The sequence below is a fragment of the Amblyomma mixtum genome, chromosome 4, assembly GCF_055824585.1.
Source record: "Amblyomma mixtum isolate Tamu chromosome 4, ASM5582458v1, whole genome shotgun sequence".
Lineage (NCBI taxonomy): Eukaryota > Metazoa > Arthropoda > Arachnida > Ixodida > Ixodidae > Amblyomma > Amblyomma mixtum.
This window is the reverse complement of record NC_143015.1, coordinates 11,095,742-11,116,994: the sequence shown is the minus strand read 5'-3', so window position 1 is coordinate 11,116,994 and position 21,253 is coordinate 11,095,742. Positions and strand designations below refer to the sequence as shown.

At 46.3% G+C, this 21,253-nt stretch overlaps 1 protein-coding gene across 6 annotated transcripts in view; it reads left to right on the top strand.

Annotated features, from left to right (window-relative positions):
* The window catches only part of LOC149345690 (protein 5NUC-like), a 109,140-nt gene that overhangs the window by 71,854 nt on the left and 16,033 nt on the right, over positions 1-21,253 (top strand). For all 6 annotated transcript variants that reach the window (XM_089586194.1, XM_089586193.1, XM_089586195.1 and 3 more), the window contains 5 exons: positions 3,189-3,414; positions 13,411-13,596; positions 16,051-16,251; positions 17,511-17,771; positions 20,951-21,109. In XM_089586194.1, coding sequence (XP_089442320.1) covers positions 3,189-3,414; positions 13,411-13,596; positions 16,051-16,251; positions 17,511-17,771; positions 20,951-21,109 — 1,033 coding nt within the window. The remainder of the gene's footprint in view (positions 1-3,188; positions 3,415-13,410; positions 13,597-16,050; positions 16,252-17,510; positions 17,772-20,950; positions 21,110-21,253) is intronic.

Sequence of the window (21,253 nt, the reverse complement as noted above, 5' to 3'; positions counted from 1 at the left end):
TCACATAACTAACGTATGTGACACAGCTTTTCGGAAACTTTGCCTTCTCCGTCATAAATTGAAGCACGCCCCCGCCGAAACTAAACTTTTAGCTTATACATCATTAATAAGACCAAAACTTGAATATGCATGCGTAGTATGGGACCCTTATACCAAAACTAACGTTGACGCTCTCGAAAGAATCCAGCGTAAGGCAGTCATGTTTATTTTTTCGAAGTACCGTACAACTGATTCCCCGACAGCACTAATGAAACAACATGGAATACCGACACTGGAACTGAGAAGAAAAATTCAGCGCTTAAAATTTATGTTCCTTCTTAAAAATAACCTTCTTGCTCTAACTCCTGATCCGTACATAACACCACTTACGGCACACCGAACACGGCATCGACACGATGACTCTCTAACGCCGTACAGCACCAGAACTAATGTTTTTAAATATTCGTTTTTTCCTCGCACGATAACAGATTGGAACAACTTACCTCTGCCTCTTCTAAACAGCATTGATTCAACTGAAACCTTGAATTGCTCTTGAATATTTTTCTTGTCTGCTTTTTGGTTGCCCTAACTGATCGTGTTTTTGCCTTGCTGTAAGTTTGACATTTCATTTTTGCATATTTCATTCATTGGCTTACTTCTGTTTGTTTATGTTTGACTTTCCCAAATGAGGAGCTCGGTTTGCATTTCGTTTAGTCCTTGTTTTTCTCATGTTCTATTGCCCATAGAACAAGTGTTTTGAAATTATTATTTGCTATCTTCGTTCTATACGCTGATGTCATTTGTATGCCCCTCCTGCCTGGGCCGTAAAGGCCTGCAGTATTGCATAAAAAAAAAGAAATAAGCCGGTTGTTTTTTTACACCTTTGACGCCGACCTTGGTCTGAGCTCCGCGTTCACCCTTTTTCATGTTTCTTGTTGGTCATCGGTTATCATTCATATGGCTGCTGGTTGTTCGTTTCCAATTTTAAGGTTTCCACTCTTCATCCATTTCGAGCTTTTTTTACCTTTGACACTACTTTGGTCTTAGCGCTTCATTCTTCACTTTTTTTTTTCACGTTTCTGGTTGGTCATCTCGTATCACTCATGAGTGTGTATCATTTCTTGGTGTTTAAGAGTTGCTTGGCCATGACCGCTTTAGTGTTGTTTACTATACATATGTTGGATTTTTTTTAGCCATGATAGCATGTTACGTGGTTGCTATCGCTCTTCATGTGTTAGATATCTTAGTGATCTTTTCTACTGCCTGTGCGTGATTACACGGATGCTACAGCGTGTTGGCTTACATAAAGGCAGGTTTGGTGCGACATAAAATTCAGTTGTAAGTTGGCGCTGGTCCTGTCGTGCTTGTCTCTTTTGTCCCCGTTTTTTTTGCGCCGTTTTCCTCCTGAATTTTCTATTCCCCCGTCCTGTATTAGGAATTATAACAGTGGGCTAGCCACAAACGGTCCCTTTCATTCATCGCGACGACAACGCGCTGAAAGCAGAAATCTTTACTTCTCGAGAGCTCCATGAGAGAGAGTTAAGAAGAACTCCTTGTTGGGCAAGTTGGTGCTTACTGTTGTAGGTACGAATTGCGCACAAAAGACACACAAAGGAAAAAATTACCGACGATTACGTTACTTCCTAATGCGAAATTTGAGCGCAGCAAATAAGCTGTTTCACCTTTTCGATAGTGAGTCAACCCCAGCTGCGGAGTTGGTTTCAGGGACAACGCCGCCGATGCCGACACAAACAATATGATACCCTCGCTTCCGCAGCGCTAAGAACCAGGTCTAGCCGTGGGAAGGTGGTCACGTATTCGTCGACGTGCCGGGGCCCGGGCCCGGGGCCTATGTGAAATAACCGGCGCGTCGGCAACTGAAGAGCACCCTATCCGCCACACAAGAACAGGGGGGGGGGGGGGGGGGGACCCTTTCCTTTTCTTTCTGCATGGCGGCGACGGTGTTCTATGCAGTCACGTTATCTTGACTCTCTAGCGGCGTCAGCGGCATCCAGCGGTATCAGTCGGTCGCTGCTAGCGCTGGGGGGATGAAAGGGGGGCGGAGCTGGTTACGAGGCCGACGACAACGCCGACGACGACGCGAAACCCAGGAACGGACGCCAAAGAGCTGCGCTCTAAAACAAGAGGGAGACTGAAAGAGCGCAAACGATCAACTGGTGTTTATTCGATTCAGTGCCGCTTTATAGGCAGTGTGCACACGTGCCTACAAAGAGGGTTGTACAACGCGGAAATGAATTTTTTGGAACGTTCTTGATGGATTGTCGCGCAGGGTTTGGTTTGCCTCCTTATCCTCTCCTTCCCCTCTATGTAAGCACGTGTGCACAGTGCCTATAAAGCGGCACTGAATCGAATAAACACCAGTTGATTGCGCTCTTTTAGTCTCCCTCTTGTTTTTCCTGTGTGTGTCTTTTGTGCGCAATCCGTACCTACAACATGAGAGAGAGAGAGACTCTTTAATGAAATACAGAGAATTAAGCCGCCGTTTAAAAATCGCTGGCATGCTACTCTGCGTAGGGAGGGGAATTTGGGAGATAGACATAAGGAGAGGAGTGTGGAAAAAGTTAAAAAAAAAAACGAGGATAAAATGTTACCTTCATGCATTCTTCATGCAGTGAACTTCGTCAGCCCACTTTTCGGACTATGCACTCCATCATTCCATAGGTTACATCAATATTCGCCGTTGCATCCTTTTTATTATTATTTATAAATACTGCTGTCTCTGAGGAGAGACATAGCAGGAGTGGGTAAATACATGAGTAAAAACAAATAACATGGGTAGCATAGAAATAGATAACACAGAAGTATTAAAAACAGATCAACGGGTCAAATTGTCAGGCAACTGAACAACAAACTCTTCAATTGGCAATGAACGAAGTGAGCCGTCCAATCCATTCCAAATTTCAACGGTTAGAGGGAAAAAAGAAAATTTAAGACAATCGATATGTGGTTTGAAGGTACCCATTAGTACCCATTTCATGTAGTACCCAATTAGTACCCATTTCATGGCGGCCCCATGTTTAACACATGTTCAATCGGCTCACACGCAGTAGCAAGGCGAGAAAAATCGAACATCGCACAGCCAAGCACTCTCTCCGCCATTATCATCATTTTCACCCGCACCTGCTTATTTCCGCCTCGTACCGTGTAAAGATTCTCCCTTGAAATGAATGAATACTTGTCTCCTACAGTGTCTTGGAAATCACGAATTTGACGATGGGCCGGAAGGATTGGTGCCATACCTCCTCAAAATGAAGGAAGCAAACGTCACTGTCCTAGGAACTAACCTGAACACTTCCACGGAGCCGCTCTTCGAAAACATCACACTGCCTAAGCACATAGTGTACAACATATCAGGGATGCAAGTGGCTTTGCTAGGAGTCGTCACCACGGAAACCAATACCATTGCTAGGCCAGGTAAGGTCCGACTCACTGATGAGACGGGATAATTTGTTTTTCCTCACACGACTGTCGTCACGTAGCAACTACTGAACAGCCATTGCAGAACTATTTGCAACGCGTGCCGACATCAACAATGAAGGGATATTTCGACATGTGGTGTCACGAGACAGGGAACTGAACATGCAAAGCAAAAAAAACTATTTCAGTTTTCTTGCCCACCTAGTGACCATTAAACTGCAGCTTTGCGGAAACACTCAGAGCTTCATATATTCGTCGCTGTGAAGCATGAGCGCAGTGAACTCTGTTTTGCTCCCGCTATACGCATGCTTTCGCTAAGCCTAATAATCCATGCCCTCTTTATCAGCTGCTGCTGTTGGCTAGAAACGGCGCCCATCTTATCCGCTTACTTTTTTAAATCGCAAAAGGTTTGCAAGCTCTATCGTGCTCTATGACATTCTCATATTTCATTACTGGATTTGTATTCTTTCATTTTTTTGTTAGAAAGTTAGGTTTAATTGGTCCCCACAAAATTATACAAAAGATCATAAATGTACAGACGAGGGTCCCAAAGTCAAAGACTGCACCGGGACCCTCGATAAACCAATAACACAAGAAATGATTACAGCACAGTTTGGGGATAGTTATAAACTATAGAAAATATCAAATGAATACTTCACCACAAAAGCAGAGTAAAAAATCACAATAACGCAGGTAGTATAGATGAAAAGAGAATAACACATTAGCATTCCAACAAAAATACCTTGAGCACATCTTTGAATGCAGGCAAGAAAATTGTTGTTTTTAGAGTGGGGGACAATGTACTCCAAAATTAAATTCCTTGAAGAGACGACATCGATTTACCGTAATTCCTATGGACTTTGGGGAGCAGAAATTTGTTTCTTGCTGCAGATCTAGTAGGGTTCTGATTGATCAGCAGAATGGGGTCTACAAACTGAAAATGTAGGGCGCCATGTAGTAATCTAAAGAGCATGATTGCAAGGTGATACTGGAAAAGCTGGTGGACTGGTAAAATATTGTGATCATGCAATAAAGAACGAGCATTAGTTGAGAAAGGGCTACGGGTAATAATGTGGATGCCCTGGTTTTGAAAGTGTTGCAGAGGCGATAAATAGCAATGATAAGTATTTCCTCATGCAATAATCCCATAAGTGATATGACTATGTATGAAGGCATAATGCAAAGATAGGAGTAGGTTGCATGGAAAATATGGACGCGCCTTAATTAGCGCTCATTGAAGCTTTCGCTTCAAAATGCGCCCCAATCTGGGAGGCTTAGGCTGGCTGCTGAGTGTGGTGCAGGTATACTCGTCCAGCTCTCGCAGCAACGGCGTTGGGCGTGTCTACGGCATACAGTGTTGCTACAGCGGTATTTGACCCCGTATGCTGGATTGTGCATTGACCTCTGTGCCCTTCACGACTGCATAGGGCAATGAGTTTGAGCAGCTTAAGGTATTTGAGAAAGAGATGGTAATAGCGCTACAGCAAGACGTACACAAGAAAGACTGACACAGGACATGCGCATGTCCTGTGTCAGTCTTTCTTGTGTACGTCTTGCTGTAGCGCTATTACCATTTCTGTCTTAAATAATGTCCCATCTAGACCAAATTGACGTTCTTCTAAAGCTTAAGATAAGAGATGGAAGTGCCCAATGGAACACTACAAGTTCCGGTGGGCAGTGGGTGACGGCAGTTCAGTTCGGAGAGAAAAAGGACATGTGTGAAGAAATCACTCTCAGAGTGGATGGAAGCGGAAAGTTGGCGGAAGTGTGACCATTTCACCACCTGATAGGTTCTTGTAAAGGTGTATTACAAATGGGGTGGTTTAGAAGGATAGGAAAGTGATCTAAGCCCCAAGAATCTGGTTGGCGTGCCCATTCATAGTGTTGTGAGCCCGAAACGATGGCGATGTAATTGGTCGTAGGGGGAAAAAATCGGTTCTTGTGAAAGCGTGGGAGCCAGTGTTTAAGGGCATGGAGGTCAAAGGTGGATATTATGTCATGTAGGCCTCTATGGCTTGGAGCAAGGATGCGGAGTCCCAAGAAGTATGTTGTAAGTGGCGCTGACAAGCTTAGACAGGACATTTGACCCCCATGAGATGTAAGGGTGAATGTAGATAAAAGCGATGCACGTGTGAACACGGGGCATTCGAACGCTGAGATAGACGCACTCGGTGTTTCCATGGGGAATGCGGTCTACGAGGGGGGCTGCAGGGCCCTTCGACCGAAAAGTGCAGTGCAAGGTGCGCCTTCGGGGTGAGCGTCGTCGCGGCATGGTGCTGTGGAGCAGTCAGTGTGGATGCACATGTCGACAGAGGCACGAAATGCTGCCATAGAGAAGGGATCGTACAAAGAAATGTAGGCATCTTGGAAGGGAAGGAAATAACTTCCTAGTTGTTCCGACGGAGTAATTCGTTCAGTTCGTCGCGGCGGGGATGAAAAGAGTTAATGTTCCACTGCAGTATGGAGGAAAACTGGGCCTCCAATATTTGTTCGCCTCGTTCGTTAAAAGGGGTTCGATTGCAACAGTTATGAGAAGACCAGTTGGCGGACGGGAAAGCCGGACGGGAAAATGAGCCATAGAGAGGAAATTGTCCCTTCGTTGCTATGCCGAGGTGGAGGGGGGGGGGGGGAGAGTAGAGCGCTGCAGCGAGTTTCCTCTCGTGTTGTAACTTGGTGCAATGGGAGCTAGTTGTTGGTGAGGCCCCTGCAATGAAGACAACCAGGGGCTTTGGCCAGGTGGTTGCTTGTGCGGGCAGTGGCGCCGTATTTCTGACAGCACTGGAGTACAGGATGACAGAGATAGGTCTTGTGGTTGTGCATTCCACATTTCCTGTACTGCATAGGCTCTGGTCGGAAGGGGCGACCCTTGTATTTGATTCCATGGGCAATGATATCCGTGAGAGAAGTTTTGTAGACTTCCTCTACGGGTTCCTTCAGCTTCTCGTCCTCTGCGAAGGCACTGGATTGGGACGGAAGATTTCACTGCCTGCGCAATGACGTTGAAGGTATGCAGGGATCGACTCCTGGGATGCTGCCTACGGAGTCATGACCCTTGGTGGACAGGACAGGACGGGAGGGACATAGGAACCATATATGTTGTCTAAGGTGAGGCGTGATCAGCACCTTATGAGCGTGAAGGTCTGCAGCGGTAACATTCCGCTGTATGTTTGCACGCACCTGAGAGACATGGGGCTTTGCGTAAAGAAAATAGATGATGTCCCGTTTCATGGCGTGATGTAGGTCCGCCCCTTTTGTAAATAAGAAGACTCGGCCACAGAGAGGATCCGCTTGTGTAGAGGAGGGTATGGTTTTGGTACATTGGCACCCATGCGTTCTGCCGAGGCGGGTTTGTGCGAGGGTGTGGTGAGAGTTTGGTCGCACTTCAGGAAGGCGTAAGGGCAACATCGGTGTCACTGAGGTGTTAGCAGGAATCAATCAACTTATATTCGTCGAAAAAGTCATCCATGGCGAAATCAAGGGACAGGAGAAAGAAAGCTGCACCGCAGCAGTTTGACAAGGCTCGAACCATCCAGGAAACCATGGCAAGGTGTTCGTTTAATATTTTAATCTCTAGTACACTCTAGTCTTTTAATCTCTAGTCTATTAATGACTACTACACACTGGCTCACAATGAAAACAAGAAAAAAAGATTAAAATAGAAATAGTGTCTTTTAATCTGTTTAACAAATGATTTCTGCTGCTAGGAAAGTAGATAATCGCTTTGCAAAAACAGCTCAAGTTGCAGTGTCATCGCAGCATGCTTCCAGCACTTCAATACTCCAAGCTGTCCTTGAACCCACCTGTCTTGCCAACTCTGCAGTGTGGTCCCAGCTTCGGCGAACATTTAGAAGAATTAGCATTCGTCGGACCGACGGCTGAAGTGCAGGCGAGGCACCCAAAAGGGTCAGAAGTAGAATTTACCACACCAGGTGGATTTAAGTTGTTTGACAGCTGAATGAATCACTCACCCGTAAACGCAACAGTGTGGGCCACGACCCATTTTCAAGCACTTCACCCCAGAAAAGCCGAGAACAATTCCGGAGGAAATCTTGTACTTATTAGAAAACCGGTATTTATACCTACCCAGCCCCTCCCGTTTGCAAGTAGGATGATCCACCTCGAGACCACCACTTCGGCTTTCAGTAGGATAAGCGTCTCTTGCGCCTTTGGATCTGATGGGCAGGCGGATGGAGCTGACAGTGGAATATCAATGCTCCTGTAATTCTCCCATATAAAGGGTTGGTTTCCTCAACCACAGCAAAGGAGTGTTGAAGGCTGAGCTCAGGAACCGGGCCATTATCCTTGTGGGGACGAGAGATGAGGTCCTTTAAGGGAGAAGGAGCTAGATCAGCCCTTAGGCCTCTGAGGGGACGGCAGCGATTCGGCTTCGGGGATTAGCGGCTCCCGGAGGGGGGGGGGGGGGGGGGGGAGGGGGGGAGCTCATAGGACTAGGAGAAGGCGCATGCTCAGAAAGAAATCCGGGCTGAGTAGACTGAGAAACTGGGGGGAAGGTGTCGACGGAGCACGTGAGACTGTGGTAGCCAGCTGAGTTGACGCCTGGGAGGCGTAGATAACGCGCGGAGCTGCTCTAAATGGTTTACGATACCGCTGGCGTCTTTCAGGAATTTTTAAGCGTGAAATACTAGTATTTCGCAAGGCCTGGAGCTGGAAAGGACAGGGTTAATTGGAGAGAGACATGGGGAGGCCTCTGCCCTGCAGTGGGCGTAGTCAGGCTGGTGATGATGATGATTTCGCTCTCCATGGCAGCGTCTGATACTGGATGCTGCGACCGTAAGCACGTCCGCAACTGTTGGTGCGTCTGTGGCCCCAACTTGCGTGCCTGTTACCATGAGTCAGGCTAAAGGGGACATGATTGGAGCGGATGATAGGCCGCGGAGTGCACAGCAGGAGTATGTCTACGGGCCGATGGGAAATCTGAATGCGAAAATAGGCGAATGAAACCGAAAGATAAGGGGGGGTGGCAAAACGGTCATACGCTCTCGAAAGACAACTGTGTGAAACATGTGAATGCAGTGTTATTAAAAAGGTGGCGGGTAGCGAACAGAAGGTGATATGAGAGTAATCTAAACTTCGAAGTGGTGGTAGAATGTAATCAAATTGGAAGTGCGCTAGAATGGAGGATTGATCGCAGTTGAATGGCCCCGCAGTCTGAGCTCCAGGAAGCAGCGGTTCTCAAGTGACAGTGGAGTGAAGAGTCCAGGGTGCGCTGGACCACTGGAAAGAGCCGTCAAGGCGACTTTGACCAGGAAGGCTCGAGAAAGCTTGGCGCGAAGGGAGACCGAAGACAGAGAAAGTGATAATCCGTCTTCGGGGCAAAAGGGAAGAATTCCGGTGTGTATGCGTGCGCCGAAAATGAGGAGATCACTGGCGGAGGAGTGCAGGATGCGGCCGGAGGCAGCGTTAAAAGCGTGGCAGGAAGATATGCACTCTCTCTCTCTACAGGTTTAATTATTTACCCGCGTAGCGCGTTGCCGTTGGAATTGCCGCCTGTCGTCTTTTCTTGTTTCGATTGGAAGTCGAACATTTCGGTAGAGCACTGCCACCCGTGACAGCTTGTATAATCGTGTCACATACAAAACACACCCGCAAAAGTAAATCGGTCCAAAGCTTCTTTCGATCAGTGTATGTGCATGACTTTCGGGACGTCGCAAAATTCGCCTCCGCCAACTCGTGATGCCCTATTGTCGCCACCCTACCCATAAGAGGTGCGCAGCGGCCACTCCCTTTTCCCTAGCAATGGAAGTAGGCAAATAAGAAGGTAGAAGGTTAAAAAGCGCGTCTCTTGCTCCCACTCAGCTGACCCTGAAGATGGTGCCGATCAGCGCTGAAACGTCGGTTCCCTCACGAGCCCTTGGCCGGAGTGGTCTTTTAGTGCGCAACAACTACAGCCCCCGCTGCCGATTTCAACGATATCTGTTCGGTCCCTGCGGCCTTGAAGAGCTGAGTGGCTGGGTGACATCCGCCTGGGTGCCCGGTGGGCCACACAGGTCACGTGACGCTGTGATGTCATCATAACCTGCCCACCGGATTGTGAGCGAACTGTCTACAATGACAAGTGCCAGTTAAAATAATTAAACACGAGAGGTTGCGCCGGAAGAGCAGCCTGGGTCTCACAAGTCTCAACCGCGGCAGCAACTGCCATCGCAGGGCAGTGATGCATCGGTTAACCACTGCGCCAGTACTGTTCTAAGGACTCCCATAGATCTACGAATGTCAAGTAGAGCATGATCAGTTCCGCATATATAGGCATTAAGCCATTAAGGCTATCCCGTCATAACCATAAGGTGGAGCTTAAAAGAAAGTGTGTGTTTTATATGCACTTTTTACTGTTGGTTTGACAGGCAGCTTCGCAAAAATTTTAATGATAGGCCACGAAATCCACAGCAAGGCAGCTTCCTTGATAATAATTGATGCTGAACCATATCAGATGCTTTGTTTAGGTCTAATAATATGCCAATAACTGTTTCTCTGCTATATAAAGCATTATAAGTCTTATTTACAATACATGTAGCGGCTGTGTTGTTGAGGGCAGAGACCTAAAAAACGTTTACCATTAAGAGTCGGAGTAGCCTGAGTGTAATTATTTATTTGTATCTGAAAACTGGCCAATTTGAAGACAGGTGTTCTAGGAAAGAGATGGTTAAAAAGAAAAGAAAGATAGACTAAACCGAGTGGCACCGACAACCACACAGTTTCAAACGACGCTCTTAGCAACCACTCACCGTCCTGTCGACGCCCGTGCTTTCCTGTTTGAAAGTTTACATGGTGCAGAGCATGAAAATTTTGAAATGAGCTCAAAACAAACTGCCTGCCTCGGCACCGAATAAAGCTAAATATTTCGATGTACCTAACATAAGTACCTAAAAGTTTTACATCGTTAGCTGTTTAGCGAAGCAGCCCAGGTCATCCGTTGAGTGGCAGCAGCTGTCAACATCGCGTGTCCACGATCACGTGACCACCACTTGCACGCAGCCCGTTCCTCGCGCCTCGGTCTAACTTCGTCGTCGTCAGGTGGGGCGCGGACGCTACGCGGCACCTCCAAACCCTTTCAAACGCCTACCAAGAAAACACCCCAAGGTCACTGAATGGAAAGTTATCCAATGTGCCTGCGCGGCGGCAGCCGCAGCAGGTATGATAAAGCTGTCAGCCGCCGCGTTTACATGAAAGCGACAGACGTCGACTGCAGACCACCTTTTGAGGGACGATGCAAAAACGTCGAGGAAGAGAGTAGAGGACCAGTCACACTTTTCTTTATGAAAACCTGCTTTCTCCCTCAAAAAGGGGATTGGAGTCGACTTCCGTCGCATTCATGAGACCACGGCTAGCGGCGACAAGTCATGACACTCTTGCTTCAGTCGTGTGGAACCCGTACACGAAAAGGGACATAATGGTCCTTGAAAAAGTCAAAAGGAAAGCGGTTAGGTTTACATACGAAAAATACAAAAAGGAACACTCTCCCTCGCAGTTAATTATAACAAATAACATTCCCACACTAGAAATCCGCAGAGAGATTAATAGATTCGTATTCTTGTTTAATTGGTTAACCGGAAAAAATAAACTGAAGCTTCCGGAGTGCATTAAGCGTCCTCTAGTGAGAAGGACTCGGCGCGTTCATGAGCATTCACTTACTCCCCTTTTCGCCAAAACTAACAGTTTTTAATAGTTTTTCCCTAGAGCAGTGCAAGATTGGAATTCGTTACCGGCATCTGTTTTTTCCTCGCAAAATTTTTGTGATGCGTTATATTGCTTACTTACCTGCTAATATTGCTTATATGCATGTTTTGTATGTCCGTGTGCTGCTAATATTGTACGGTTTTATTCTTTTGGTTATGTAACAATGTAAATTCACTCCTGCTTGGGCCAAGAAGTGGCCTGCAGTATTCTGAAATAAATAAATAAATAAGTGGAAGGGCCACGAAGTGCAGCTCAGGCGAAGCGTCGTGCTCTGAACACTGCACGTATGTGGGAGGATGGAGCAAAAACGTGCGCCGGGCAGAACACATGACAGACGCTATCGGGACGCTGCCCGCAAAAGTGCTGCGCGACAAGACACTCAAGTTCGTGCCAGCATATTTTAATGCGAAGGCATTACTAGTCTCATGAAGAGCGGCGGCGTGTGTGTTAGTATGTGCACTCTGAGATTGTACAGAAAATCCCAACGATGGCAAGAAATATAGGGTGACGTCATCAAGCGGCCGCATGACGCAAACAGCTACCCGAGCACCGCCACATCACGCAGTCCTATAAATGCCATTTGTCTATATATACTCGCCACCGGCCAACCTCATGTGGCATCAGTTTTCCCGACATTCGTACCAAAATCGTAAAGCCACCGTTTGCCTTGCAGCTTTCCGGGTGCAGTCATGCGATTTTTTTGTTGCATTGGCTAACACATGCTTATCAAGTTGGACGCTAGCTTGAGACAGGGATTAGAATTGGAGACATATGCGCCTTCGATCGTGTGCCTTCCCAGACTTTCGAATCAAAATTTTGATGCAACGGTTCGTCGTACAGCATTCTGGGTGGCTCTCACGTGCAGTGCACAGTGATCAATCAGCGCTTTCGCATTCCCACACGCCATCATCATCATCATCAGCCTGACTACGTCCACTGCAGGGCAAATGCCTCCCCCATGTCTCTCCAGTTAACCCTGTCCTTCGCCAGCTGCGGCCACCACATTCCCGCAAACTTCTTAATCTCATCCGCCCACCTAACTTTCTGCCGCCCCCTGCTATGCCTGCCTTCTCTTGGAATCCACTCCGTTACCCTTAAAAAGACCAGCGGTTATCTTGCCTTCGCATTACATGCCCTGCCCAAGCCCACACGAGAGCAGTCTTAAGTGTCTCTGCCTAATTTTTTTTATCACACCATAAAGCAATCGCCGAACCCGTGCTAAAAACGAACGCAATCCCTACACACTTATGCATTGAGGAAGCTTTCAATGCAAATATAATAACTGCGAAGCTACGGGTGGGGCAGCTAGCGCTGACCACGGGTCAGTTACCACGCAGTTACACGGATGCAATCACCCTATAAGTTTTTGGTGTTCACCAGTGCAGTTTCTTACAGCGTGGGGAGACCCCCAGGATGCTTAGTAGCTGCGGAAAAAAGTTCTTCGCGGAGCAGAGACATCATAAAATCTTCATAAAACTTCTTTTTAGGAGATATGGTACATTTTGATATTGTAAAATGCTTAGGCGTCTTTCCGGTGGTTTACCTCTGTTTCAGGGCCCAGACAACAGCGCGAAAATTATGTTGTGAGCAATACCTTAGGCTGAAAGGAAAGCGATGGGAGGAACCTTTCGACAATAAAATCTGAGCCCCTTGCACCACTTTTTGTGATACTAATTTGGTGTTTTGCACTGAATAATTAAGTGCAGGCGTTAATTTCAAGGCAGCGTGTTTCCGGTCATTCGAGTTAATATTTCCTTCTTCCTTGGCATTGTTTATTCCTGGCATGTACAACTGTGGAAATTATTCAGCTCGTTATTAGCCGGCGATCTATTTTTCTCGTTTATCATTTTTCTCATACTCGGCGGTCTCTCAAAAATATTTTTTTTTTACCACTTGGCTGTCCGCGCCTTCAATTTCGCTTTTTTGTCTTCCTTACACTTTTATTCTTGGAAAAAGATCTTTTCGGGCGATCTTTGTAACCCCTCAACACCTTTATGTTCTTCACGTGCATGTGAAGGTCTTTGTGACGGGTGTTTTTATTCGCTGGAATTATGCGTTTTTTCTAGGCTCTTCTTGTTATCTTCCCCACTCTGCATGGCTCTCGTATTCGAGTATTTTTTAAATAGATAAATAAAAATAAAATAATACTTAATTTATAACCTTGGTTCCTCATAGTGAATCCTATTCGGTTCACTGTATTTGAGGCTCTCTAAGCAATGTTAATTCCTATGTGTCCGGTACGCACTGATTTCCAAAGAACACAACACTCTTACGGAGCATTGTTTTTTTTTTTTTTAGGTGGAGTCCAGATACTGCCCGAGGCGAAGAGCATCAATGACGAGATCAATGAACTCAAGAAGAAAAACATTAGTGTTTTTATTCTGGTGAGCCATGTTGGCTTCGACGTTGACCAAAAGCTTGCGGAGGAGTGTCCAGACCTGGACCTCATTGTCGGTGGGCACACCAACACTTTTCTGTACACAGGTAACCATTTTTTTCGTATTTAACAACCATTGGCAACTGTGATCCAGTGGCTATGGTACTCTCCTGCTGAGCTCATGGCCGAGGGATTGACTCCCGTCCGTGATGACCCCGTTTCTGTAGGGGCAAAACGTAATCAGGCTCATGTACTCTGTACCAGCGTACATTACAGACACAAGGCTTGCACAAATTACTTCGGGCGCCTCCACTACGGGGCACCTCAAGAACGACGTCGATCGCTATGAATATCAAGCAGGGGTGTAATTTTGCATTAGCATCCACCCCAGCGCGGCCTTACGGCTACAGATGAAAGCTATACAGCAATCATGGAAACCTCTTAACTCAAGAAAAATTCTGACTGACTTCACCTACGCGCTGTCTGGTAAAGCTGCTCTCCTTTGATTTGTTTTCGGATGGTTGCGTTTGGGTTGACGCTAATGAGCAATTACCTCCTTTGTTCAAATAGTTCTACGCGCCTGCGGTGTTTCCCCTAAGTACATTAGGCTGTTACAGCTCATTCAGCAGTATGATATGAAGTAGATGCCAACGACTAACAGTTTTTTTTAATCCTGTGGGCTGTTTGCTCCCCGGAGGCTCTGGAAATTCTGTATTACTCGGCTGGCTTGAAACAGCGGGTGGGCGCCCTGTGTAGGCCAAGTCGGCTGCAGATCGAGGTCCCCCTCTACCCCTTCCACCGAAGCTCAATAGCAAGTTCTTGTGGGGATAAATAGTACGGGCCTACATTGAGAAACAAAGACCCTACGCTACGTTCCTCTCTTTCCTCACGCTCTTCACTTTTCAACAACACAAGAAAGTCTGCTCAACCCCTCTAAAAATCCTAACCGTAAAAGTGTTCGCTCACTCCGCGAAGAAATTTTTCTGGTTAACACGGGATAACTAAGCGGTAGTTTAAAACAGGCATAACACGAGGCAATGCGCATACCATTCCTATAAACAAAGGCCTCATTGCATTTGGAGAAACAAACACTCGCCAAGTTAAAATGAAGAAAAACGTAAACACGAGTGTCTTATTCACATCCAGACTTTTCCTCGCCAGGCGGCTTTCCGTCGAGCCATGAATATAAAGACATGATTGCTACAATCAACATGACTAGAAGGCAACAAAAGATAAACCTTTCCAAGAAATTCTCGGTTGGTTAACCTGTCGAGTTCTAAAAAGTTAATAGCGTCGAGAGTGCCGTGGACTTGGCATTCGACGACCTCGAGGCACCCTACGACTCTTCTGTTTTGACGTCCCCGTAGGTCGCAAGGATTTCTCCTTGGCTCCGCGAGATATTGTAAAGAAGGATATTGCCACTCGTCCTCTGGAATTTCCGTCACTGTGCATAGCGTTGCGATCTGGCTGCTCTGTGTTTACTACATTAACTTCCTTCCTTTAACTTTAAATACCGCGTTTTAAAGGGAAGTTTAGGGGACGCCTTACTTTACACGTTGAGAATTTGAGAACATCAAAGTCTGAAGACTGCGTTTTTCACAGCTCCAATTATCGCAGTGTTACTAAATTAACGTCCTTCCTTTAATAGTAAATACCGCGTTTTAAAGGAAAGTTTAGGGGAAGGTTAATTACGTTACGAGCAGAGAATGTGAGAACATTTAAGTCTGAAGTCCGCTTGGCCTGCATCTCCTCCCCTGTCATTGCTGCTCGCCGCATTACTGAATCTGAGCAGCCGCTGACACTCCATCTTCAAAGGCATACTTCCGTGGTAGCCCTCTGCGCTTTGTGGGATTTTCAACTGCGATAGAAACACGCGACGTTGCTTCTGACTCCATTCCAACTTGTTACGCGGAGCTACCTAAACACGTCTGCACACAACCAAGCACACCTGACAACTGATGGGGAGTCCGCCACCATACTTATTCATGTCATGTGGCCAGCGCACCTGCCAACTGCCAGCCAACCTGCCATCTCGGCCACGTTATGTGGTCTCATGACCACACACCCCGTCGACCAATCAGCGAATTTTATGACAGATGACGCCAGACGCTGACCCATCTACTTTTTGATGAGGCTTCTAATGCTATTGGATTAAAAACTCGCGTTCAAGACGTATAGTAGGATACAACTTAAAAAAACAGCAGCTGCTAACACTGGGCAGCGGTCCGCGGCGTTCTGTATTACTCCGCTGGCCAATCGCAACAGTAAGAGAAATGAGCTTTTTAATGTTTGACTATATCGAACAATCCAGGTGTCAAAATTATAGAGCTGATAATCTTTTTCTTGTGGTAAGCTTCTTGCTTACGTAACAAGAAACGTTTAACCAGCGAACTACTTTTTCGTCGTGGAGGGATTCTGTGCGTGGAGGCTGATTGTGGGCGGAGCTTCACTGCAGACTTAAGTTGTATCCGACTTTAGTACTAGCACTGTGATCGCCATGTTACTACTACTCATCGTGCAAAGAAGCTAACTGCACCTGCGTGTCTCTCTCATTCTTGCAGGGACGCCACCTGTGGACGACGAACCCGAAGGGCCCTACCCTTTCATTTACAATCGAACGAGAACGAACACCTCCTGTTTGATAGTTCAAGATTACCGCTTTGGGAAATACCTCGGTTTTCTGGAACTCAAGATCAACCGAAAAGGAGATATAATTGCATGGTCTGGCAATCCCATCTTGCTCAGCCAGAACTGGACAGAAGGTAATGGTTTTTTGCCATATTTGCACTTGCGGTGCCTATTTGGGGTCGTCGGGCTGCTGCCTCAGTCGTATGCACTTTTTTTGCGTTTGCTTTTCGAGCAACAAGTTGTTGGTAAGATAATTACTGAAATGTTTCATGAAACAACGTCTTTCCGGCATTTTTTCTACAAATACTTCCTAAAGTTATGTTAACTTGTGTTGGAATAGCGCATAACATCAAGAATTCCTTTTGATACAGACACGTGTCTTTCAGTACTCTTTTCTGCGAGTTAAATGCTCTGCAGCTGCTTTCTACGCATGATTTGGAGCGGGGCAAACGTGGAGGCTAACGAAGAGGGTTCAGCTTAAGTTAAGGACAACGCAGCGAACTATGGAAAGAAAAATGATAGGCGTAACGTTAAGAGATCGGAAGAGGGCGGAGTGGGTGAGGGAACAAACGCGGGTTAATCACATCCTAGTCGAAATCAAGAGGAAGAAGCGGGCTTGGGCAGGGCATGTGATGCGAAGGCAAGATAACCACTGGTCCTTAAGGGTAACGGAGTGGATTCCAAGAGAAGGCAAGCGTAGCAGGGGGCGGAAGAAAGTTAGGTGGGCGGATGAGATTAAGAAAGTAGCGGGAATACGGTGGCCGCAACTGGCGAAGGACAGGGTTAATTGCAGAGACATGGGAGAGGCCATTGCCCTGCATTGGGTGTAGTCATGCTGATGATGACGATGATGAGCGCAAGAGAAAGAAGGACATGACAGCGGCGTAGAACGAGAGCTAACCTACCCTTGAAAGAACTGGAAACAAAATGACGTGCTCGAGAAATCCTGTGTCCTGTCCTGAGTCCTTGTTTCTCTCGAGCTAAGCCCCTTCAAATCATGCTTTACCTGCTAGCCCAAACTTCCCCTTTGCTTTGTTTTTACGATATGCGATGCGATTTAAATTTAATTTTGTGCATTTTACAGCTTTTAATATACAACTTGAGTGTCGGCAACCATAAGCAGCTTACAGTCAATAGTTCTTGTAACGGCCTATTATGTTACATGAAAACTAGCTCAAGCTGTTCAATGCTATTCGCCGTAACCCTGTACAAGAAGCCGTGCTGCAAGAGTGATATAAATTAATTTCTCTTCGCTTTCGATCGCACCGCGTGTTAGCAGGAATGGAAACATATTTGAATGACCCGGTTTACCAAGAACATCATCGAAGGCAGACGGAAATGTGCAAAGGTGAATTACTCATAAGTGTTCATTTTTCTCTGACATATTTGGCAGACCCAGAGATGCTGGAAAACTTGAAGCCATACAAGGCAATAGTGGACGCTGCGGTGAACGAAGTCGTAGGCTCGTCGAAAGTCCTGTTGGAGGCTGACGGAAAACTGTGCCGGTACAAGGAGTGCAACTCAGCCAGCCTCATGGCCGACTCGTTCTTCGACTACTATGCCAACAGGAACAGCCCCGTAGAAGACGCATGGTCCATTGTGAACGCCGCTATTATCAACGGAGGCATCGCGAGGGACTCCATCAAACAGAAACGTGAGTGCGCTTCGGCGACATCATTTTGCATGACTCGATGCTGAAATGTAGAACTTCTTGCTGGGCGAGCCGGTGCATACCTTTCTTGGGATGGCGTTGCGCACACGAACAAACATGCACAGGAAGGAGCAGGAGACAGATAAAGCGCAATAATTTATTTTTACACAAATCAAGATTTTTGCAAAGCGCTGAAGCCTTGCTCTTGATCCTAGTGGCACTTGGTTTGACGCGTACAAAGTTCTCAGCGATAGCTTGTGCCGCTTTCTCGTTGAACACATCTTCTTTCAGGACGACCAATCCTCCATTCTTGTTGGCCTCAAGTAACCTCAGGTGGTTGTTTGCGCTTTATCTGTCTTCTGCTCTTTGCTGTGTATGTTTTTTTCGTGTGCGCAACGCCATCCCAAGAAATCGATGCTGAAAGCGACATGAATCGCACTGAGCAGTGCATCGGTGAATAAGACACTTTCAACCACTTGGCAAAAAGGGGTGTACGCATGCCACATTTCCTCCCTTAACATCCAAGGTTCAAGTGCTGCATAATATCTCCGGGGTATACTATCAGGCCAGAAAAAAAAACGAAATCGGTGGAGCCGCAGTGTGCTATGCCGGCCTGAGTAGGAAAGACGGCCTACTAAATGTGAGGCGCAGCGGTCGATGTGGCCCGGCATAGGCGCACGTGGCCACACCGAACCGGCTGAATGGCGGTAGTGCGGTATCACTTTTACGGCGAAAGTTGTTACTGACAGCCTCTCTAAGCCGTTGAAGCCTAACTGATAACAGTTTGTGGCGCTTTGGCTACTTGCAATCTCAATTTGAAGTACGTTTTTAAATGAAATTTTGATTTTTAATTTAAATTTACTATATGTTAAACTTTTCAAAACTGAGTATAGAAACTTGTTACTTTTATTTAAAACTTTGTGTTAAATGAGAAATAAATGGAAATTTCAAATTGAATACGACATTTTAAACAAGGCTGGTTACTTTAAATAAAGTTACATTTCATAACATTTAAAATTAAGTACAATAAAATGCATGCATATTCAAAAGCATGCAACATCAATTGTGCATCGCAGCTTTTTCGACTCGCAGGCTGCGTCACGCTCAGCAAGAACAACGCACGACGCACGCGAAGTCATACGAATGCGACGCCTGAATCGAGCAACACATGTTGTTGGGGCTAGTTGGTACGATCCGATGCTTGCAGAACTGAGCGCACAGAAAAACGAAGCCCAAGAACAAGGAGTATCAGACCTCCGCCCTGTCGTCCTTCTTGCTCTGCTTCGCTTTTGTGCGCTGAGTGCTGCAAGCCTCAATCCAAACTCCCGAAAATGTGGCTGGACTGGATGCGGCGGCGCCACGCTTCGCTGCGAGGTTATCTGGTATTACCCTTAGCTTAACATTTGAAAAAGAATACAGCTTTAGCCGCTGCTCTGAACCGCTTCCACGGGGAGCTAACTGCGCATGCGAAGATGGTCCAGAGGAGCACACGCCTGCCACTGCGCAGGCGCAGCTGTGTCCCCGCGGAAGCCGATGGCGGTTGCGGATCGCGCTGCTCTACAAATCTGTAATAAAGCGATTTTTTCGCTTTTAGACACAGATTTTTTTTTCTTTCACAGATTGTTGATGGCGTGTCGTGGCGCGTCGCTTTTGCCTCATATAAGTAGCACCGTAATATAAGACACATCGGCGGAAAATAGAGAAAGAAGAACGCACCTTATACGCCGGAAAATACGGTACTGGTGACGTAAAAGCATAAATATCAAAATTTCACGACCTGCCACAAAACTAGAAATAATATAGCTTGACACATAGTAAGAAAATATCTTCGAATGCCAAAGAATCAGATTAGCACCATACTTTTCAAACAAAGCGCAAAGCACCCAATAAATAAAACAGCCACTTTAATTTACTATACAAGGTGGCCTTCGCCATCACCTCGACCCAAAGGGGACGTCAATAACATCTATCTACATCTATCTAGCTATCTATCCTATAGATAGTGCGGACAGAGGGCGCCAGCTTGTTCAGTTCGATGGAAAAGAAACTGGCTATGAAAACCCACATAGAAAAGAGAAATCAATAAGAAACCATTCGATAATAATCAAAAAGGCACTGCCTTATTGATAGAATGCGACGAGGATGCCTTAGAACGCGCAGCAATGGAAAGAAATGAGCCCAAAATTATAATTCGTGTGGAAACCTCCAATAGAAGAAACAAGGCCATATTTTATTACAATTTGGGAGAGTTGGTCATATGATTAGGGGAATCTCCCAAGGTGGAGTAAATTTGTAATAAGGGAGTAATTACTCATTGGCATCCACCCAAGCGCAGCCATACGGCTACAAAGGAAAGCTATACAGCTTTCTCAGAAACTTCGTAATTCAAGAAAAATTCGTCCTAGTCTGGGGTTTGAACCCGGGACCACCGCTTCACCGGAGCAGTCGCTCTACCAATTGAGCTAACCAGGACGGCAAGCTTATGGTAGGGCGAGAGCGAAATGATCAATAACTCGAAGTGGGAACAGAGTTGGTCAAATGTTTAGGGGAGTCCCCCAAGGTGGAGTAAATTTGTAATAAGGGAGTAATTACTCATTGGCATCCATCCTTTCCTTTGTAGCCGTATGGCAGCGCTTGGGTGGATGCCAATGAGTAATTACTCGCTTATTACAAATTTGGGACAGTAAATTCACGTTTCAAAGCAGGCACTTTAAGTATCGCAGATGTCCTCGGGCCCAGAGAAAACGAAAGAATGCGAATGCAACTGAGGTAGAGGTTATTAAGAAAGCTTAGACTGCAATGTTAGCAACAATTTTAAGTCAAGTAAAGGAAAGGCTTCCGCTACTTCCTGCTATGATCATTGCGTCGCCGTCAAGCCGTCCAACCATCTGAGCCACCACGTGATTTGATTTATCGCGAGAATATATGCAGCAGACTGTAGTCGGCACACTGCAGTCAGTGTTGCCCCGTGTTGTACAGGACATCGCTGACCAGTTTGAATTGCATGCGTTAGTTAATCCTAGCAGTTCACGCGAACGCATGTGCTGCGGAGGCCTACAATACAAAAGCACTGGTTAGGGTCAGGAGGTTCCCAGACGTCAATTTTTGTGCCATTAATTTTCCTATACCTGTGATCCACAAAGCCAGGATGAATAACCTTCGCATGCTTTTCCTCCGTACAGCCAATGTGACACTCGGCGACCTCTTGGGGGCCATGCCTTACGACAGCGACCTTGCGATCATGAATATAAGTGGTTACCATTTGCAACAAATGTTCGAGTACAGCGTGGTAAACTTTACCTGGTGGCCGGACCTCAATGGGAAATTTCTACAAGTATCAGGTACGTACGCAGTTTCGTTCTAAAAATAATGACAGGCCCCGAAGAAAACAAAATTGAGGAACACCCATGTTGTGGATACGCGCAAAAAAGAGGAAGAAGTGGTTATCAGGTTCAATCAAAGTCCTGACGATGTTCTTCCGCTAA